Source organism: Pristiophorus japonicus, unplaced genomic scaffold (assembly GCF_044704955.1).
Source record: "Pristiophorus japonicus isolate sPriJap1 unplaced genomic scaffold, sPriJap1.hap1 HAP1_SCAFFOLD_1209, whole genome shotgun sequence".
Lineage (NCBI taxonomy): Eukaryota > Metazoa > Chordata > Chondrichthyes > Pristiophoridae > Pristiophorus > Pristiophorus japonicus.
In genome coordinates this window covers 56,007-72,736 of record NW_027250873.1, presented here as the reverse complement: position 1 = coordinate 72,736, position 16,730 = coordinate 56,007, and the positions used below count along the sequence as shown (strand labels likewise).

At 49.1% G+C, this 16,730-nt stretch overlaps 1 protein-coding gene across 1 annotated transcript in view; it reads right to left on the bottom strand.

Annotated features, from left to right (window-relative positions):
• Positions 1–16,730, bottom strand: part of LOC139242084 (ADP-ribosylation factor GTPase-activating protein 2-like) — a gene marked incomplete at both ends in the record, with an annotated part of 31,274 nt that overhangs the window by 14,230 nt on the left and 314 nt on the right. The window contains 5 exons of the mRNA XM_070870229.1: positions 10,761–10,817; positions 12,702–12,813; positions 12,892–12,972; positions 13,193–13,315; positions 14,720–14,792. Of these exons, the coding sequence (XP_070726330.1) occupies positions 10,761–10,817; positions 12,702–12,813; positions 12,892–12,972; positions 13,193–13,315; positions 14,720–14,792 (446 nt within the window). The remainder of the gene's footprint in view (positions 1–10,760; positions 10,818–12,701; positions 12,814–12,891; positions 12,973–13,192; positions 13,316–14,719; positions 14,793–16,730) is intronic.

The window sequence follows — 16,730 nt, the reverse complement described above, 5'->3', positions numbered from 1 at the left end:
CCCCTCATAATTTTATACACCTCAATCAGGTCTCCCCTCAGCCTCCTCTGTTCCAAAGAAAACAAACCCAGCACCTCCAATCTATAGCTAAGATTTTTCCACTCCAGCAACATCATCATGAATTTCTGTACCCTCTCCCGTGCAATCACGTCCTTCCTGTAATGTGGTGACCAGAACTGCACGCAGTACTCCAGCTGTGGTCTAACCAGTGTTTTATACAGTTCCCTGCTCTTGTATTTCATGCCTTGGTTAATAAAGGTAAGTATTCCGTATGCCTTCTTAACCACCTTATCTGCCTAGCCTGCTACCTTCAGGGATCTGTGGACCTGCACTCTAAGGTTCCTTTGTTCCTCGACACTTCTCAGTGTCCTACCATTTAATGTGTATTCCCTTGCCTTGTTCGCTCTCCCCAAACACATTACCTCACACTTCTCTGGATTAAATTCCATTTGCCACTGCTCTGCCCACCTGACCTGTACATTGATATCTTCCTGCAGTCCGCAGCTTTCTTCTTCATTATCAACCAAACGGCGTATTTTAGTATCATCTGCAAACTTCTTGATCATAGCCCCTATATTCAAGTCTCGATCATTGATATATACCACAAAAAGCAAGGGACCCAGCACTGAGCCCTGAGGAACCCCACTGGATACAGCCTTCCAGTCCCCAAAACACCCATCAACCATTACCCTTTGCTTCCTGCCTCGGAGACAATTTTGGATCCAACTTGCCACTTTGCCCTGGATCCCATGGGTTTTTACTTTTGTGACCAGTCTGCCATGTGGGACCTTAACAAAAGCTTTGCTACAATCCATATACACTACATCGTACGCACTGCCCTCATCGACCCTCCTGGTTACCTCCTCAAAAAATTTAATCAGGTTAGTCAGACACAACCTTCCCTTAACAAATCCATGCTGACTGTCCTTGATTAATCCATGTCTTTTTAAATGAAGATTTATCCTGTCCCTCAGGATTTTTTCCAATAGTTTTCCCACCACCGAGGTTAGGCTGACTGGCCTGTAATTACTCAGTCTATTCCTTTCTCCCTTTTTCAACAAAGGTACCACATTAGCAGTCCTGCAGTCCTCTGGCATCTCACCTGTAGCCAGAGAGGACTGGAAAATGATGGTCAGAGCTATTTCCTCTTTTGCTTCTCTTAACAGCCTGGAATACATTTCATCCGGGCCTGGGGATTTATCCACTTTCAAAGATGCTAAACCGCTTAATACTTCCTCTCTCACAATGTTTATTTTATCTAATGTTTCACATTCCTCCACCTCGATCGCAGTGTCTGCATCGCCTCTCTCATTTGTGAAAACAGACGTAAAGTATTCATTACGAACCATACCCACGACTTCAGCCTCCACACACTGATTACCCTCATGGGCTCAATTCTCCCCAGGAATTGCTCTGTTTTTTTGGAGCAGGCTGCTTTTTCTGGCCTAACTTAAAAATCCCCAATTTCCCCAATCAATTTGCACCAGTAACTCACTTAGTTACGTTTTTTTTTAAGGTTGTTTTTTTTCTCAAAAGGGGGCGTTACCAGCCACCTACGCCAGTTCTGACCATTTAGGCAACTTTGGCCAGCTAATAGTTGCTCCATTTCTACTTAGGCCAGCGTATGGGGCCACTCGAGAAAACCCTTGCGGAGAGTTAAAGAAATCAGTGCAGGTAAGGAAATGGGCGCAGGTAAGTGCAGCAGATGCCCGCACAGCAGCAGCAGGAAAGGTAAGAGAGAGGGGTGGGGGAGAGAGATGGGGGAGAGAGAGAGGGGGGGTGGAGGGATGGAGGGGGTGGGGGCAGGGAGAGAGGATGGGGGGAAGCCTTTGACCGAGAGGGAGGAGACCACTCGGCCAGGAGCGGGGGAGCGGACCGGGAGGCCATTCAGACAGGGCTAGGGGCGGGAGAACTCATCGCTAGGCAGAAGAACTCAGAGATCGCAGCGGCAGGCAAGAGAAGGCACAGAACGCAGGCAGGAGAACTGACAGACCTCACCAGCAGCAGGAGCACCCACAGTTTACCATGGCAGCCTGATCTTTTTGGCGCAGATCAAGGCTCCACCCCCCTCGGGTTAGGTCATGCCAAAATGGGGAGATCCTAAGGGGAAACTTACACCATTTTTTTTGGCGTACTTGGGCCACAAAAAAAAAAATCGGGCTTAACTCTTCAAGTACGCCAAAAAAGTGCTTTGGGGAAAATTGAGCCCATGGTCTCTAATAGGCCTTACCCTATCTTTAGTTATCTTCTTACTCTTAATATATTTATAAAACATCTTTGCATTTGCTTTGCCAAGAATTTTTCATGCTCTCTCTTTGCTTTCCCAATATCTTTTTTAATTTCACCCTGCACTTTCTTTACTCGAGGGTTTCTGCTGTATTGAGCCCTCGGTATCCGTCATAAGCCTCCCTTTTTTCCTTTATCCTACCCTGAATGTCCCTCAACATCTAGGGGGCTCTGGATTTGTTAGTCCCACCCTTTTTCTTTAAGGGTACATATTGCTCGGGACCCTCACTATCTCCTCCTTGAATGCCTCCCACTGCTCGGACACGGTTTACCTTCAAGTAGCTGTTTCCAGTCCATTTTGGCTAAATCCCAGCTCAGCTTCGTAATATTGGCTTTTCCTCAATTGAGAACTTTTATTCCTGATCTCTCTTTGTCCTTTTCCATAACTACCCTAAATCTAACTGAATTATGATCACTAGCACCTAAATGCTCTCCCACTGATACCCCTTCCACCTGCCCAGCTTCATTCCCTAAAACTAAGTCCAGAACCGCCCCCTCCTGTGTTGGGCTTGTTACATACTGGCTAAAAAAGTTCTCCTGAATGCATTTTAGGAATTCCGCGCCCTCTATACCAATCACACTAATTCTATCCCAGTTAGTATTAGGGTAGTTGAAATCCCCGACTATCACCGCCCTATAGTTTTTGCACCACAGAAATGTGCCGACATATTTGCTCTTCTATCTCCCTCTGACGGGGGGTCTATAGTACACTCCCAGCAGTGTGATCGCCCTTTTTTTGTTCTTCAGTATGGCCCATATGGCCTCATTTGATGATCCCTCTAACATATCATCCCTCCTCACGGCTGTAATAGTTTCTTTAATCAATACCGCGAACCCCCCCAACACCACCCCCCCCTTTCTTTGCCAAGAATTTTTTGTGCTCTCTCTTTGCTTTCCTAATATCTTTTTTAATTTCACCCTGCACTTTCTATACTCGAGGGTTTCTGCAGGATATCTGTCATAAGCCTCCCTTTTTTTCTACCCCTCTCTATCCCGTCTGAAGATCCTGTTACCAGGAATGTTGAGCTGCCATACCTGCCCCTTTTTTACACATGTCGCAGTAATAGCTGTAACATCATACTCCCAACTATCTATCTATGCTCTCAACTCATCTGCCTTATTTGCTGTACTCCTTGCAATGAGGTACATACCATTCAGTACAGCCAGACCTCCCTGTTGACTACTTTCTAGCCCATACTTCCTCTGTCCTTCAAATTCACTTTCTATATTTTTGCTTTCCAATTCCAGCTTTACTCCCCTCCCTACTGAATCTATTTGCAGGTTCCCATCCCCCTGCCAAGCTAGTTTAAACCCTCCCCAACAGCACGAGCAAAACCCCCCCACCCCCTGCCCCCGCCCCCTGTGCAGCTGAGCCACCCGTGGTGCCATGGATGTGGTTCTGGCTGCACTCCCCAGAGGCACCATCGCCCTCCCCGGCACTCAGAACAGAATACCGGTTGGAGAGCGAGATAGACTCAGGGGGACTCCTGCTCTATCTGCCTAGTCCTCCTCTTCTGTCTGGTGGTCACCCACTCCCTCTCCCTCTCTGCCTGCACACCCTTAAGCTGCGGGGTGACCACCTCTAGAAATGTGCTATCCACGTAGCTCTCTGTCTTGTGGATGCACCACGGTGACCCCAGCTGCCGCTCAAGCTCCAAAACACGGAGCTCGAGTTGGTGCAGCTGGAGACACCTCCTGCACACGTGGTCGTCCCAGCTGCGCGAAGCACCCGGGACTTCCCACGTGCCATAGGATGTGCAATCCACAGGACTGAGTTTCCCTGCCATCCCTCGAGTTATACTCGCAACTATCAACTAGAAAAACTCTAAACCTTAGCACAACACACCCAGCTGCTACTCAGCAAACAGCTGATTGAATTAATTAGGTTTTTTAAATTAGAAATATCACTTAGTAATTTAATTGCGGCTCCTTTATTTAAAAGATTAAGAACTAACCTTTATTTAAAGACTAAGGCCCCAAATTTCCCCAGCCGATTAGAGCAGCGTAGTTCGATGTGGAGCACCGACTTCATGGGGGAAAAAACGCGCCGAAAACTTACCGGGATAATTTGGCTGTTCCTGGATCCCTGTGGTCCCGTGGTGTGGCGCTAAGAAACCTGCGGGGGGGCGGAGCTTGGGCCGCGCTTGTTCAGCGCAGCCAGCAGAGGGGGCGGAGCTTGGGATGCGCTTGTTCAGTGCAGCCAGCAGAGGGGGCGGAGCTTGGGATGCGCTTGTTCAGCGCAGCCAGCAGAGGGGGCGGAGCTTGGGCCGCGCTTGTTCAGCGCAGCCAGCAGAGGGGGCGGAGCTTGGGCCGCGCTTGTTCAGTGCAGCCAGCAGAGGGGGCGGAGCTTGGGCCGCGCTTGTTCAACGCAGCCAGCAGAGGGGGCGGAGCTTGGGACGCGCTTGTTCAGTGCAGCCAGCAGAGGGGGCGGAGCTTGGGCCGTGCTTGTTCAGCGCAGCTGGCAGGGGGGCGGAGCTTGGGACGCGCTTGTTCAGCGCAGCCGGCAGAGGGGGCGGAGCTTGGGCCGCGCTTGTTCAGGGCAGCCGGTAGAGGGGGCGGAGCTTGGGCTCAGCGTGTCCTCGAGGGGGACGCATGTCTGTTTGAGCGTGCGCGCATGCGCAATGGGGCAGGAACCTTGGCAATCGGCCAATTAAAGGGAGAGTGTCCTCAGTGCCTCAGCAGCATTGGCAGTGGGCCATATATAAAGGTAAGGTGTGAATTGTGATTTTTGGGTGGCTGAGGGGGTGGAAAGGAGTGCTGCATAGGTGGAAGAAAGGTGAGTACTGTGCGTTTTCAAAATCACCTGAGTGTAAGTCCAAGACACCAATGACGCAAGAGCATGCAACAAGAACAAAGAACCTCTTGCATGAGGCAGTGGAGAAACTAGTCACTGTCATTGAGGAGAAATGGCTGGAGCTGGATATCAGTGAGAGTGGTCCCACAAAAGTTCCACCCAAAGAAATGAGGAGACGATGGAACCTAATTGCAGAAGAATACTCCGCAGGGGGAGTACCACAAGAACTGGAAGCCAGTGTAAAAAGAAATGTCAGGACATTGGTCAAGTAGTGAGTGTAAGTATTATCTTCATCTTTAAATGGAATTGTAATTGTAAATGTGACCATCTGTATATGTCCCCCCCATCAGAAGCACACCACGTGTGAAAAATTATATTTTCATCTTTGCAGAAGAAATTGGCCGACAACAAAAGGGAGAGAACTAGAACAGGAGGAGGGTCGCTAAATCTGCACCAACTCTCACCCCTGGTACAGAGGGTCGCTGCCTTGCTGAGTCGCACCGGCAGAAAAAGAATCAGCTCTGCACAAGCTGGACCCACACGCGAGGGTGAGGGTGAGTCATTAAAATGCATCGTCGCCCTTCAAATTAACCTCTGCCTGGCCTGCTACACATCAGACTACTCATACCACCCATCCTGCCACCTCCTGTGCTGCTTACCATTTGACTGTTCTGTTGTATTTTGCAGAAGAAGAAGACACTCCTGAACATCCTGAAGATCCACCAGACGATCCAGATACGTGTGTTCCAGACCAAGACGGGTGGGGGGAGGAGGGTCCATGGATCAGTGTGCGGGAGAATGCTGATGGTGATATGGATCAGTCCATGGGACAGGGCATCACTTTGCCAGGCACCTCCATGAGCTCTGCCACAACATTCCTTGGTTTCACACCTTCCGAGGTTGCGGGTCCCAGTGGCGGTGGTGGAATGCAGGTTGGGACACCCAGTGCCCCACCGTCCCAGCCTGCGCCTCACACTGGAGGGGTACCACTAGGCAGACCCATGGCGAGGGGAAGGAGAAGCCGACCAGTCTCTCCTGAGATGCAGCCTTCATCAGATGTACATCAGGTTATGTCATTGGGTGAGGAGACCAATGCCTTTACCCAATCACTCGTGGCCACCGTCAGTGGGGTGTGTGATGAGGTTGCGACACTGTCGGGTGAAATCTCAGCACTGAGACGGGAACTGAGAGCGGGCATGTCAGAGGGAGTGCAAACGATGGCAGAGGCCATGAGGGAGCTAGCTGCTGCAATAAGGGCACAAAGGCCGGATACTCAAATGCCACTCCACTGCAATCCTCGCACCAGTCACCGGTCAGACCCCAGCCGGGCCCCCAGCCCTCACCCCTACCCCCACCACCTCTATGAGAAAGTGCACTTTCCCCGATATGTGGGTGAGGGATGGGTGCAGCCTTCTTTGTTGTTGTTGTTGTTGTTGAAGTACATTGTAAACTTTCCAATAAAAGATTTTTTGCATTAAGACTGAATCATGTTCCATTATCACCACACAACATTTCGGGACAACTGTTAAAACAACATCCCTCACCCCTACAGTCATGTGTGCCTGCCGCCCCTAGTCCTGGCGGGAGGGCTAGCCGGTGTGTTCTGCAGTCGGTAAGGCAGGAGTGCTCTATTTTCAGCAGCTAATTTACCTTTCAATTATTTTTGATGATGTTATGAAGATGTTGTGCTGAAGATGTTTTGATGTTGTGCTGATGTTGTGAAGGTGTTTAGTATTTCAGAATTCTCTAACTTACCTCCGCACCGCCCCCCCCCCCCCCCACCCCGCCATCTCTGGCTACCTGCGCTGATTTCTTAAACGTAGATAAGGTTTTTCTGTGCCTACAAAAGTGGCCACATACACTGGCCTAAGTTAGTTTGGAGTAACTTTCAGCTGGCCAAATTTACTTCTATGGCCAAAAGAGCCGTACGTGGCTGGTCACACGCCCTTTGGGAGAGAAAAAAATAAACTTAAAAAAAAAACTAACTAACTGACTTACACTGGAGCAAGTTAAATGGGGAAATTTGCGATTTTTAAACTTACTCCAAAAAAAGCTACTTGCTCCAAAAAAAGCGGGGCAACTCCTGGGAAATTTGAGCCCTAAGTACTTTCTTAACAGGAAAAAAACACTCACCCACTTTTCACCAATCAGCTACTGCCCTTGTGCCGACATCACTTTTAAACTCTGACCTCCCTTTCAAATGTTACCTGTTTAGCCCTGCCTTTTATGGGCTCTGCCTTGCCTCAGCTCCCGCTGCTGCTCCCAGAGAGTGTAGGCCCATTCTACACAATCTCTCATCATTGGACAGCCCTCTCATCCCAGGAATCAATCCAGTGATCCTCCATTGTACTGCCTCCCAGGCACGTATATCCTTCCTTAGATAAGGAGACCAAAACTGTACACAGTACTCCAGGTGTGGTCTCACCAGGGCCCTGTACACAGTACTCCAGGTGTGGTCTCACCAGGGCCCTGTACACAGTACTCCAGGTGTGGTCTCACCAGGGCCCTGTACACAGTACTCCAGGTGTGGTCTCACCAGGGCCCTGTACACAGTACTCCAGGTGTGGTCTCACCAGGGCCCTGTACACAGTACTCCAGGTGTGGTCTCACCAGGGCCCTGTACACAATACTCCAGGTGTGGTCTCACCAGGACCCTGTACACAGTACTCCAGGTGTGGTCTCACCAGGGCCCTGTACACAGTACTCCAGGTGTGATCTCACCAGGGCCCTGTACACAGTACTCCAGGTGTGGTCTCACCAAGGCCCTGTACACAGTACTCCAGGTGTGGTCTCACCAGGGCCCTGTACAACTGTAGCAAGACTTCCTTACTCTTATACCCAACCCCCTGCAATAAAGGACAACATGCCATTTGCCTTCCTTATTGCTTGCTGTACCTGTATGCTAGCTTTCTGTTTCTTGCACAAGGGACATCCGAATCTCTGAACACCAACATTAAACAGTTTCTCACCATTTAAAAAATATTCTGTTTTTTTACTCTTCCTACCAAAGTGACTAACCTCACATTTCCCCATCCGCCACCTCACTGCCCACTCACTCAGTCTATCTATATCCCTTTGCAGCCGCTTTGTGTTCTCCTCACAGCTTACTGTCCCACCTAGCTTTGTATCGCCAGCAAACTTAAATACATTACACTCGGTCCCTTCATCTAGATCATTAATATAGATAGTAAATAGCTGAGGGCCCAGCACTGATCCCTGCGGCATCCCACTAGTTACAGCCTGACAACCTGAAAAAGACCGGTTTATCCCTACTCTGTTTTTTGTCCGTTAACCAATCCTCTATCCATGCCAATACATTACCTCCAATCCCATGAGCCCTTATCTTGTGTAATAACCTTTTATGTGGCGCCTTATCAAATGCCTTTTGGAAATCCAAATATACTACATCTACTGGTTCCCCTTTATCCACCCTGCTCGTTACATCCTCAAAAAACTCTAAACACGATTTCCCTTTCATAAAACCATGTTGACTCTGCCTAATCATATTATCTAAGTGCCTTGATACCACTTCGTTAACAATGGATTCCAGCATTTTCCCAATGCTTATGTCAGGGTAACTGGTCTGTAGTTCCCTGTTTTCTCTCTTCCTCCTTTCTTGAATAGCGGGGTTACATTTGCTACCTTCCAATCCGCGGGAACCGTTCTCCAATCTGGGGCATTTTGGAAGATCACAACCAATGCATCCACCGTCTCTGCAGTCACCTCTTTATAACCCGAGGATGTGGGCCATCAGGTCCCGGGGATTTGTCGGCTTTTAGTCCCATTAGCTTCTCTGTTACTTTTTCTCTACTTATATTGATTACAGTAAGTTCCTGACTCTCATTAGGCTCTTGGATCCCCACCATTTTAGGTTTGCTTTTTGCGTCTTCTACTGTGAACAAAATATTTGTTTAATGTTTCTGCCATTTCCTTATTCCCAGAATAATTCCTCCTGTCTCAGTCTCTAAGGGGCCAATGTTTATTTTGCTACTCTCTTCCTCTTTACGTACTTGTAGAAACTCTTACATTCTGTTTTTATATTTCTTGCTGGTTTTCTCTCAGTCTATTTTTTCCCATTTTATCAATTTTTTGGTCACCCTTTGCTGGTTTCTGAAACTCTCCCAATCCTCAGGCTTACTGCAATTCTTCACAACATTATAAGTTTCTTTCAATCTAATGCTATCCTTCACTTCTTTCGTTAGCCACGGATGGATCACTTTTCCTGTGGAGTTTTTGTTTCTCAATGGAATGTACTTTTGTTGAGAATTATGAAATATTGATTTAAATGCAATCACTGCTTATCTACTGCCATACCTTTGAATCTATATTTCCAATCTATCTTCACCAACTTGCCCTTCTTACCCCTCTGCCTGCCAATTGTTGAGTCCAATCCACCTGGCCCAAATCCCTTTTCAACTCACTGAAATTAGCTCTTCTCCCGTTAAATATTTTTACACTTAATTGCTCCTTGTCCTTTTCCATTACTATTCTAAACCAAACCCGCAACCTCTACCCCCTAAAAGGACATGGGCAGCAGGCGCATGGGAACAACATCACCTCCACATTCCCCTCCGAGTCACACACCATCCTGACTTGGAAATATATCACCGTTCCTTTATTGTCGCTGGGTCAAACTCCTGGAACACATGAACTGCAGCGGTTCAAGGCGGCGGCTCACCACCATCATCTCGAGGGCAATTAGGGATGGACAATAAGTGCCGGCCTTGGCAGCGACGTCCAGATCCCGTGAATGAATATTATTTTTAAAATATTATGATTACTCTTCCCCAAATGCTCCCCCACTGAAACATGCCCCACTTCATTCCCCAGACCCAGATCCAGCACTGCTTCCTTCCTCATTGGGCTGGAAACACACTGATCAAGAAAGTTCTCTCGTACACATTTCAGGAATTCCTCCCCTCCCGCTCTCTGCCCTTTACACTGTGACTATCCCAGTCTATATTCGGGAAATTGAAGTCTCCCAGTATCACTACTCTGTAGTCCTTAGATCTTTCTGTAATTTGCCTCTCTATCTCCTTCCCACAATTTGTCGGCCTACAGTTAACACCCAGCAGCGTAATAGCTCCTTTATTGTTCCTTCATTCGAACCAAGCAGATTTTGTCTTTGAATCTGCAATTAAACCGATCCTCTGCAGTCCTGTAATCGTTCGTTTGATCAATACTGCCACTGCCCTTCTTTTTCTCTTTCCTTATCGTTCCTGAATACCTTGTAACCAGGAATAGGAAGTTCCCAGTCTTCACTTTCTTTGAGCGAGGTCTGTGTTAATGCCGCTATATCACAGTCCCGTTAATGCCGCTATATCACTGGTGCTTGCAGCTCACAGGCCTTATTTACCACACTGCCTGCATTTACACACATGCACTCCAAACCCACCGCACACAGCTTCACAGTTCCCCTGTCTGATCGCTCCTTTTTCTCAACAACAGTGCTATTTGCCTCTCCCAGCCCTCTGTGCACCTTATTTCTCCTCTCGAATGTTTCATCCTGGTGCCCATCCACCTGCCACAGAATGAGTTAATCTCCCCGCGAGGACATTGGGCCCAGGTGCGACTCGACCACCTTGAACAGGTCGCTCCTGGCCCAGAACTGGGCCCAATGCCCGTAAGGCAGGCGCAGCTCAGTGGCAAATTACAGCAGACGTCACTCAGTCACACTTACCTAACATGGCCTCCAGAGAAGTGCAGAGGTGCTCGATGCTGGGTCCTTGCTCCGACTCTGTAACAGAGGACAGATCAGTCAATCTATCAGTCTTATCCAGTATCTCACACACAGCACCATGGGGTGACTCCGACCCACCACAGTGGGTCCCTCAGTACTGCCCCCCCGACAATGCATCACTCCCTCAGTACTGTCCCTTCGACAGTGCGGCGCTCCCTCAGTACTGCTCCTCCGACAGTGCAGCACTCCCTCAGTACTGCCCCACCGACAGTGCATCACTCCCTCAGTACTGCCCCTCTGACAGTGCGGCACTCCCTCAGTATTGCCCCTCCAATATTGCGGCACTCCCTCAGTAGTGCACCTCCGACAGTGCAGTAGACTCTCAGTGCTTAGCCGTTTCCACAAAGTCTGTTTCAGTTCGTCCTGTGTACAAACTGTGTCGGTGTGTATGTGCCAGTATACACATTATCTCGGTGTGTATGTGCCTGTATACACACTGTCTGGATGTGTTTGTGCCTGTGTACACACTGTCTCGGTGTGTATGTGCCCTGTATACACACTGTCTGCTGTCTGGCAGTGTATATGCCCTGTATACACACTGTCTCGGTGTGTCTGTGTCCTGTATACGCAGTCTGGGTGTGTATGTGCCCTGTATACACACTGTCTCGGTGTGTATGTGTCCTGTATACACACTTCTGGGTGTGTATGTGCCCTGTATAAACACTGCCTCGGTGTGCATGTGCCCTGTATACACATTGTCCTGGTGTGTATGTGTCCTGTATACACATTGTCTGGGTGTGTATGTGTCCTGTATACACACTGTCTGGATGTGTATATGCCCTGTATACACAGTATCTCAGTGTGTATGTGCCTGTATACACACTGTCTGGATGTGTTTGTGCCCTGTATACACACTGTCTGGATGTATATATGCCTTGTATACACTGTCTCGGTGTGTATGTGCCCTGTATACACACTGCCTCGGTGTGTAGGTGCCCTGTATACACACTGTCTCGGTGTGTCTGTGTCCTGTATACGCAGTCTGGGTGTGTATGTGCCCTGTATAAACACTGCCTCGGTGTGCATGTGCCCTGTATACACATTGTCCCGGTGTGTATGTGCCTGTATACACATTGTCTCGGTGTTTATGTGCCCTGTATACACACTGTCTGGGTGTGTATGTGCCCTGAATACACACTCTCTGGGTGTGTATGTGCCCTGTATACACAGTGTCTCGGTGTGTATGTGCCCTGTATACACAGTCTCGATGTGTATATGCCCTGTATACACACTATCTCAGTGTGTATGTGCCTGTATACACACTGTCTGGATGTGTTTGTGCCCTGTATACACACTGTCTCGGTGTGTATCTGCCCTGTATACACACTGTCTCGGTGTGTCTGTGTCCTGTATACGCAGTCTGGGTGTGTATGTGCCCTGTATACACACTGTCTCGGTGTGTATGTGCCCTGTATACACACTCTCTGGGTGTGTATGTGTCCTGTATACACACTCTCTGGGTGTGTATGTGCCCTGTATACACACTGTCTGGATGTGTATATGCCCTGTATACACACTGTCTCGGTGTGTATGTGTTCTGTATACACACTTCTGGGTGTGTATGTGCCCTGTATAAACACTGCCTCTGTGTGCATGTGCCCTATATACACATTGTCCCGGTGTGTATGTGCCTGTATACACATTGTCTCGGTGTTTATGTGCCCTGTATACACACTGTCTGGGTGTGTATGTGCCCTGTATACACACTCTCTGGGTGTGTATGTGCCCTGTATACACAGTGTCTCGGTGTGTATGTGCCCCGTATACACACTGTGTACGTGCCCCGTATACACACTGTGTACGTGCCCCGTATACACACTGTGTATAGACAGACTGAAACGGGGACATGGATTTTCACGTTGCTCCCCTCTGTACACCTACCCCAGTGCTCGGTACCGATCCCCCGCTGTGTCGGTGGTGTCTGCGTTCCCTCTGTTACCTGCTCCGCACTTCGGATCCCTGACTCCAGACTTGTTTCCCAATCAGCAGAGCCCTGAGAGTAAAACATCGACAGTCAGAAGCTTACGTCCAGCGAGCCGACTGAAAAGATCGCATTCGGAAGGAGACTGACCTGGAAGTGCTCGGCAAAGAAATCGCTACCTTGGTGCTGTGGGGAGGGATTGTGCGCAGTGCTGGAGTCATCGATCCACAGCTGGCGAGAGAAACCAAATACTGCTAAACACAGTGAAGGAGCGCACACAGCACGCCCTGCAACTGGCACCGCGACCCCGCACGCACTGTGACAACGCACGCATTGTGACCACGTGCGCACCGTGACAACACACGCATTGTGACCCCATGACCCAGCACGCACCATGACCCCGCAAACATCAATGAAAGCACCGTGACCGAAGGCGACACAAGTGCCCTACCTCCCCACCGCACTTGTCTGCTGCTGATGTCCTGACCTTCTGTCGGTACATCTGAGCCGCTCGGCTGTTGTACTTGGCATTGGTATCGCTCGTCGTGCAGTCATGCTGGTGAAAGAAGGCAGTCTGAGGGGATCAAGGTCAAAACCCATCATTGACCATGTGGGAATAACTCAAGGGCAACACACAGCAACAACCAACACAAGCTGTCTCAGCTTCAACATTTGCAGCTCACACCTGCTCTTCGCCATTGAGAGGCGTCAACAAAGTCTCCACAATGCGGGGAGTTCACTTAAATCTTTATAGCGTTACTCTGTATCTAACCCGTGCTGTACCTGCCCTGGGAGTGTTTGATGGGACAGTGTAGAGGGAGCTTTACTCTGTATCTAACCCCCTGTACCTGCCCTGGGAGTGTTTGATGGGACAGTGTAGAGGGAGCTTTACTCTGTATCTAACCCCGTGCTGTACCCACCCTGGGAGTGTTTGATGGGGCAGTGTCGAGGGAGCTTTACTCTGTATCTAACCCCGTGCTGTACCTGCCCTGGGAGTGTTTGATGGGGCAGTGTCGAGGGAGCTTTACTCTGTATCTAACCCCGTGCTGTACCTGCCCTGGGAGTGTTTGATGGGGCAGTGTCGAGGGAGCTTTACTCTGTATCTAACCCGTGCTGTACCTGCCCTGGGAGTGTTTGATGGGGCAGTGTAGAGGGAGCTTTACTCTGTATCTAACCCGTGCTGTACCTGCCCTGGGAGTGTTTGAGGGACAGTGTAGAGGGAGCTTTACTCTGTATCTAACCCGTGCTGTACCTGCCCTGGGAGTGTTTGAGGGACAGTGTAGAGGGAGCTTTACTCTGTATCTAACCCCGTGCTGTACCTGCCCTGGGAGTGTTTGATGGGGCAGTGTAGAAGGAGCTTTACTCTGTATCTAACCCGTGCTGTACCTGCCCTGGGAGTGTTTGATGGGGCAGTGTAGAGGGAGCTTTACTCTGTATCTAACCCGTGCTGTACCTGCCCTGGGAGTGTTTGAGGGACAGTGTAGAGGGAGCTTTACTCTGTATCTAACCCCCTGTACCTGCCCTGGGAGTGTTTGATGGGACAGTGTAGAGGGAGCTTTACTCTGTATCTAACCCCCTGTACCTGCCCTGGGAGTGTTTGATGGGACAGTGTAGAGGGAGCTTTACTCTGTATCTAACCCCGTGCTGTACCTGCCCTGGGAGTGTTTGATGGGACAGTGTAGAGGGAGCTTTACTCTGTATCTAACCCCCTGTACCTGCCCTGGGAGTGTTTGATGGGACAGTGTAGAGGGAGCTTTACTCTGTATCTAACCCCGTGCTGTACCTGCCCTGGGAGTGTTTGATGGGACAGTGTAGAGGGAGCTTTACTCTGTATCTAACCCCCTGTACCTGTCCTGGGAGTGTTTGAGGGACAGTGTAGAGGGAGCTTGGTGTCCCCTCAGTGTAGTACCCTGCAGGGACCCTCCCCCTGGGGCTGAGCTTACAGTAAGAGTGACACTGAACACTGGAACTCACTCACCGCCAGTGCGTTCCCTCCGACCTGCATACACCGCAGCTGGAACAAGCTCCAATTCCAGTCCAGCTCCGTCGATCTGCAGATAAAGCAGCAAAATAGAGTGTACAAATCATAGACCCCGTGCATCAGGGTCGACAGACCGAGGCCCCTGCTTTGAAACCTGGCGGAGCTTGGCATTATCTACCCAGGGGCCCTGAGGCACAGCGACACCCCTATTGTTGCCTGAGCTGAGAGCAGCTGAATGCACAGAGTGTGGAGATGGCCCCTGGGCTCAGTGACACACCCAGACCCTGAGAAACACATCATCGTTCAGGGGCAGCATGCAAAGCTACCAACAATTGAAGGGACTGAAGGCCGATAAATCCCCGGGGACTGATAGTCTGCATCCCAGAATACTTAAGGAAGTGGCCCTAGAAATAGTGGATGCATTGGTGATCATTTTCCAACAGTCTATCGACTCTGGATCAGTTTCTGTGGACTGGAGGGTAGCTAATGTAACACCACTTTTTTTAAAAAGGAGGGAGAGAGAAAATGGGTAATTATAGACCGGTTAGCCTGACATCAGTAGTGGGAAAAATGTTGGAATCAATTATTAAGGATGAAAATAGCAGCGCATTTGGAAAGCAATGACAGGATCGGTCCAATCAGCAAGGATTTATGAAAGGGAAATCATGCTTGACAAATCTTCTGGAATTTTTTGAGGATGTAACTAGCAGAGTGGACAAGGGAGAACCAGTGAATGTGGTGTATTTGGACTTTCAAAAGGTTTCTGACAAGGTCCCACATAAGAGATTGGTGTGCAAAATTAAAGCACATGTTATTGGGGGTAATGTATTGATGTGGATAGAGAACTGGTTGGCAGACAGGAAGCAGAGAGTCGGGATAAACGGGTCCTTTTCAGAATGGCAGGCAGTGACTAGTGGGGTAGTGCGAGGACCCCAGCTCTTTACAATATACATTAAGAATTTGGATGAAGGAATTGAATGTAATATCTCCAAGTTTGCAGATGACACTAAACTAGGTGGCAGTGTGAGCTGTGAGGAGGATGCTAAGAGGCTGAAGGGTGACTTGGACAGGTTAGGTGAGTGGGCAAATGCATGGCAGATGCAGTATAATGTAGATAAATGTGAGGTTATCCACTTTGGTGGCAAAAACAGGAAGGCAGAATATTATCTGAATAGGAACAGATTAGGAAAAGGGGAGGTACGAGATCTGGGTGTCATGGTACATCAGTCATTGAAAGTTGGCATGCAGGTACAGCAGGCGGTGAAGAAGGCAAATGGCATGTTGACCTTCATAGCGAGGGGATTTGAGTACAGGGGCAGGGAGGTGTTGCTACAGTTGTACAGGGCCTTGGTGAGGCCACACTTTGAGTATTGTGTACAGTTTTGGTCCCCTAATCTGAGGAAGGACATTCTTGCTATTGAGGGAGTGCAGCAAAGGTTCACTAGACTGATTCCCGAGGTGGCGGGACTGACATATCAAGAAAGACTGGATCAACTGGGCTTGTATTCACTGGAGTTCAGAAGAATGAGAGGGGATCTCATAGAAACGTTTAAAAATCTGACGGGTTTAGCCAGGTTAGATGCAGGAAGAATGTTCCCAATGTTGGGAAAGTCCAGAACCAGGGGTCACAGTCTGAGGATAAGGGGTAAGCCATTTAGGACCGAGATGAGGAGAAACTTCTTCACCCAGAGAGTGGTGAACCTGTGGAATTCTCGACCACAGAAAGTTGTTGAGGCCAATTCACTAAATATATTCAAAAAGGAGTTAGATGTAGTCCTTACTACTAGGGGGATGAAGGGGTATGGCGAGAAAGCAGGAATGGAGTACTAAAGTTGCATGTTCAGCCATGAACTCACTGAATGGTGGTGTAGGCTAGAAGGGCTGAATGGCCTACTCCTGCACCTATTTTCTATGTTTCTATGTGGCCCTTATGGCTAAAGGGATCAAGGGGTATGGAGAGAAAGCAGGAATGGGGTACTGAAGTTGCATGTTCAGCCATGATCATATT